Genomic DNA, 6,031 nt, shown 5'->3' with positions numbered 1-6,031 from the left:
TTTAATATCTCTTTACCTGCCAAGATGAACTAGCCCTCCTGCTTAAAAAAAGATGAGATAAAATTTTTTTGGTATTTAGACGGAAAAACAAGAACATTACAATACCAATTTTGCAATAACTGCCTTATATTTGGCAGCAAAGTGAATTCCAGCCCTTTTTCCTAAACGTAATAGCATATATTATTTCCACTATTATTTTCCAGTATATCAATGTTCTTGTAGCACAGCAATAACAAGACAACTTACAAAATTGTAATTTCTTTTCTGTTTAACACCTTCCATAGACAAGAATTCAAAAATGCAGGAAAGGAAACAAATAACTGGATTACTTTTATTTATTTTTAATAGGAGATGTGCTATCTATGCTTCGGATAAAAAAAAAAAAAAACTTTATAATATGTGACTTTTTCTGTTTCTATTCACATATTATGCCTAATTTTACACATGCACTTTTCCATATGAAACTTGTAGTAGTTTAATACATATACTAAAACCTCAGACAATCATTTAGTGGTCTCTTTATAAACGTTTCCATCCTAGATTCATACAACGTTTACTCAAACTTAAGTAATTGAAATTCACAAGGCAATATGGCTCTATATTCCTGAATTGTGTCTGACTATGTAAATAAATCTGCATGCAAACTTTCCAGGGAGTCAAAATAAAGTGCTAATCCTTTCTGATTCTTTAAAACCCAATTGCAGTCATTTGGATTAGATTTAGATACAATGGAGAATAATGGTTTGGCAATTTTTTAAATTATAACAGATTTTTGTTGCAAATATTGGAAACATCAGTACCTTTAAGCCTGGACTTCTTTCAGTTCTAATAGAGTTGATATGCCTAGCTGGAGTTCAGCTGGGTGTGATTCCCAGGAAGTTGTTGATGTTTGGGAGATGGAAGTGAGCATAGGCATATGGGGAGGTGAGTAAACCACGGGCAAAGGGGAGGAAAGAAAAAAGTGGAGTGGAAACCTCAAAGAACCATGCACCTTTAACCACCTGAGCGTTACACTGATTTCTAGATTTCTGTTCCAAAAGCGTCACAGGTTTTCATGAAATTTTTTTTTTTAAATTGTAGACCTGTAACTTACAGAAATATGTCCGAATAGGGTTCTAGTAGGTATCATGAATATAAAAAATGTTTGAAACACACAATCATGTAAAAAAAAAAAAAACTTTTAATAAAATTAAAGGAAAAACACAAAAATCAGCTTAAACAAGAACACATAAATAAATGAAAAATACTGAAAATGCGATAATTCGGTATAATGTATAGTAATATATTTTTCTAAAACACCTCCCTAGTGTCCGTCACATACCTATAGACAAAACCACATAAATATATTTTCTATTATTTTGTATTGGATTGGATACAGGACTTTGTATTAAATCCAATACAAAAAATTTGAATTTTCCACTACGACCCTCATCGACGGGCGCACGCACGCGCATCATCAGGAATCGCCGAGGGACGCGTACGCAAATGCCGGGTATTCTAATTCTTTCCAAACTTCCATGCAAAAAGTGTTACATTTTTTGCATGGAAATTTATTTTGGATTGTAGGCTCTAATTCACCGAATTACCGCATAACTCACCAAAATATGTCCAAAATTTTATAAATTTAATAATTAAATTTTTTTTTTATTAAACATAAAAAAAACATAAAAAAAAAATCTTTAAAAAAAACTAAAAAAAGTTAAAAAAAAAAAAAAAAAGTGTAAAATGTAATGTACAGTAGCTTATATAATATATATATAATACAATTATATATATATTATATAAGGATTTCTTTGTATTGAACTCAATACAGCTTTTTTGTATTGAGTTCAATACAAAGGAACTCAATGCAAAATTTTGAATTTGCCGCCCCCCCTCCCTCCCGCGCCGACGCACGCAGCGACGTCACCTGGAAACCCCGGTGATCGTCTCTGCACTCGCCGGCTGGACACAGAAGACACAAGACGTGTCCGGAGGAGCGGAGGGAGAAGGTGAGTATTTTTTTTTTTTTTGTCCAGCGATCGACGCTGGACAGTGACAGGCACAGGGATAGGGACAGGGACAGGGAGAGGAGGGAGAGGAAGCCGGCTGGCTTAGAAAAGAAAGCCAGCTGGCTTTCTCCTCTAAGCCGGCCGGCTTTTTCTTTTAAGGAGAGGGACACCCGATGCTGGAGGACGACGCTGGAACATGGACCCGACGCTGGAACACGGAACCGACGCTGGATTAGCACAGCGGGACCAGGTAAGTGGGGATTTTAGTGTAGGCGAAAAAATACGGGCTTAACCAAAAGAGCAAAAATATTTAGTGCGAGAAATTACGGGCTTAGCGGTTAGGGGGTTAAAATGTTAATGTGAACCTGTGTCCAGACTATCAACCCTAAAGTATTTATATATTCCTCAACAAACAGTAAAAACAAAAGCAAACTTTCACGGAGCTCATCATCATTATGAAGAAATGTTTTAAATATTACAATAGAGAAAGTGAAATTACATCTCCTCCACCTTTGCCATGTCAGTACAAACAAAATTCAATTTAATGTAAACAAACGCCAAGTGCTTTTAGCTGCTAGAATTCAGATAAAAAAGGGATGTGTATGGATGAAATACTTTACAGTGCAGGCAGCCTATTTGTAGCTGGCTTGTAAGGTTCTGCTTCTTGCTAAGAATATGTAAGCACTTAAAAGTCCATAGTCTGGATGCAGGGGCATTTTAGGTTAAGAAATGTTTCATATAGGCAGCAGATACATGTTACTCTGTTATATCCTGATACCAGAATACATAGATCTCTTTTGACTATATGTGGGTGGTTAATCAATATTTCTAGAATATGAAGCAGATTTTCTTTTTGGGTGTACTGATCATTATTCACCCAGATCATACTCTAACAACCACTTTATGTATGCAAGATAGTGATAGTTACACCATATTAAAAAAATGGAGTACAGACCTGGCACCCTCATTAAGATCATCACCTACAGTCATTACTTAAGATTCAAACGTAACTGTTTGATAGAGACAATTAAGCCTAAAACTTAGAGGGTATTCAAATTCTAATTCTGATTAAAAAGCATTTAAACAAGACAAATCAAAGAATAGGCAGGGCTTCCTTTTTGTTAAGAGAAGTGACAGTCCATCCAACTACAAAAATCATTTAATTTGACAGTCTGAACCACTAAGTCCCGAATTATTGGTTGATACTGGCATTTATTTATCAGTTAAAAAATAATTTGAGAAACACAGTCATGAGAAAATTAAAGTAAAATTCTAGGGTTTTCATAATATAAATCTGGTCCTTAGGTATATAGTTAGAAAAATACAGCCTTGGATGAACAGCAATGCATGACATATTACACAGTGTCATTATTTATTTCATAGAGAATGTGCTGATAATCAAATGCACTTCATTAAAGTAGGATCACCTCTATAAAATCATCTTTTTGCTGTTTTAGAACAAATGTGTGTATTTTAACACCCTGCCAAGACATCAGCATCACAACTTGTAATTGTTTTACAAAAACTATTGTTTGCTGCCCATCAATCTGGACCTCATCATTCTTGACATGACAAGACTACAATTTTCAAGACTTTGCAGAAGTGGAAAACATTCCAGAAAGTTGCCAATTTTCCCAAGAGTGGATGTTTCAGCAAAAGCAACCTATATCCTATTAATTAAAATCATTTGTTATCAGTTGGCAAATGTTTTCAACCCTGGACCAGATCCATTTCAGGTTTGCTGCATCACTCAGGCTCTCCCATGATCAATTCTTAATTTCCAGTATTAGAGGCATACAGTTGCAGTTTCAAATTTGGAAATAAAAGAACAGTTCATCCTAATGCTATAAAAAGGGTATAACTGTTGTTTGGACCTACCAAGATTTAAAAAAGAAGGGTGTGGCCTGATATGCACTGGTCATCAAATATAAGGAAATACTGAAATTACATCATCAGATCTTAATGACTTAAATATTCAAGTTGAACATTTTTATTGATATACAGTTATGTAATTCATTGAGAAATAAATAGATGTACCATCCAAGGATAGGACCACCAGATTAGTACTGACCCACTGCCAAATCATTCAGACTAGATAATATTGGAGGTAGCAGAAAATGTTCACCACTGCATCTTATTGCAGATTTTTTTAATGTCTATTATATGTGTTCAATCTGGGTGTGCTCTCATCTGTGAAGAGATTGGAGTGCGAATAGTGAACCTACCAATTCTGGTGTTCTCCAATGCCAATCGAGCCAAACAGTGCTGTGAGCACAGAGCTCACAACTGCATGTCGGCTCACATGCCTCTCACTTTAGGTCTGCTTCTGATAATTTGATCAGAAACATGTACAAAAGCAGCCTGCTGCACGTCATCTTGTAAGGCTCTGTTGGTGTTCCCCTGGTTCCTCTTTGCACAAGGACGTAGATACCATTCATGCCTCTGGGTTGTTGCCCTACTATAACCCTATTTGTTCCGGTCTTGTGGAAAGGCCTGTCTTCCACTATCTCCTCAACACTCTATACTGTGCTGGGAGGGAGACACAGCAAATCTTATGAAGACATGAATGTATTTGCCTGCAAAATCCTGGAAGATCTGGACCACTTGTTAAGCCTCGTCATGCTACTATAAAGAACCACTCAGACCAAGGGCACCAACAAAATACATAAGTAATGAAAAATCAAGCTGCAAGAATAAAAAGTGAGAAAAAGTCTGCAGTAAAACCATCAAGTCCACCTAGTGCTGCTTTCATTTCCATTAACCAGATGAAATAAATTCACAATCACTTATCTTTCCTAACTGGACACATTGATATCCTAGAAGTGTGATAACACCTGACTTGGTCTTATACTGCTTTAGTGAGTATTCCCTTTCTTGAGCAGCATATATTAGATTTTGTTGTCTATTGTAAATATGGATATAATATGGAATATGGATATGAGGGTTGTACTAAATACCTGTGTTTTAAAAGAAAAATGAGAAAGTTCAAACTGATTTTTCTGAGTGTACATTTTTCACAACAATCACTAATGCTAAATGCTAATGCTTTTGATGTTAATTTGATGTTAAATTTTAAGCAAAATATTTTTGAAAACATTAATACTGATTATATTTCACTTACACTTTTTTATTGAGCACAATACATTCCTTACTTCTTTGTTTCTCAAGCTGTATATTATAGGGTTGAGAAGAGGAGTTACCACTGCATAAAACACTGATATAATTTTGTCTAATTGAAATACCTGTCCTTTAGGTGATCTCACATATATTGATATAACAGATCCATAGTATATAATTACTACTGTAAGATGAGACACACAGGTGGAAAATGCTTTATTCTTTCCAGAGATAGATGATATGCTTAAAACAGTCAATATTATCTGCACATAAGATAGAATAGTGAAAAGCAAACAACCAAACACGATTATCCAAACCATAATAAAGAAATAGGTTTTTAGCTTGGAAGTGTCTGTGCAGGACTTGTTTAATAAGGGGACCATATCACAAAAGAAATGATCAATCTGGCTTGAACCACAAAATGATAAATTGTAGAACCAATAAAGAGGCAAAAATGAGCCTAAAAAACTGCATAACCAACACCCTACAGCTAACTCACAACAAAGTACAGGGTTCATAATTGCTGAATATCTTAATGGATTACAAATAGCAAGGTATCTATCAAATGCCATGACTGCAAGAAAGTAGTTTTCAATAGCCCCAAGCACAAAAAAGAAGTAACATTGGGCAATACAACCAATAACAGTTATTCTTTGTGCTGTAAAAAGAAGATCTTCCAACATTTTTGGAAGTGTGACTGATATATACCAGATTTCCATAAAGGATAAGTTGCTGAGAAAAAAATACATTGGAGTTTTTAACTGGGGCTGTGTCCAGACCAATGTGATAATGAGAACATTTCCTAATATTGTCACTAGGTACACAAGAAGAAAAAAAGTAAATATGAAAGGTTGAAATCCATGGATAGTAGAAAACCCAATAAGTAAAAATTCTGTTATTTTTGATTCATTAGACCGTAACAT

At 35.0% G+C, this 6,031-nt stretch overlaps 1 protein-coding gene across 1 annotated transcript; it reads right to left on the bottom strand.

Moving 5' to 3' along the window:
- Positions 1–5,104: 5,104 nt before the first annotated feature.
- Positions 5,105–6,031, bottom strand: LOC140332725 (olfactory receptor 6F1-like). Its single transcript, XM_072413920.1, has one exon. The coding sequence runs from the start codon at positions 6,029–6,031 to the stop codon at positions 5,105–5,107; it is 927 nt and encodes a 308-aa protein (XP_072270021.1).

The sequence above is a fragment of the Pyxicephalus adspersus genome, chromosome 6 (assembly GCF_032062135.1).
Source record: "Pyxicephalus adspersus chromosome 6, UCB_Pads_2.0, whole genome shotgun sequence".
NCBI classification, from domain to species: domain Eukaryota; kingdom Metazoa; phylum Chordata; class Amphibia; order Anura; family Pyxicephalidae; genus Pyxicephalus; species Pyxicephalus adspersus.
The sequence above is the reverse complement of the archived record's forward strand: the minus strand, read 5'-3'. Positions and strand labels throughout refer to the sequence as shown.

Bases quoted from the DNA above. Each gene is read 5' to 3' on its own strand.
- LOC140332725 (XM_072413920.1), bottom strand. From the start codon at position 6,031: ATGTTACGGTCTAATGAATCAAAAATAACAGAATTTTTACTTATTGGG.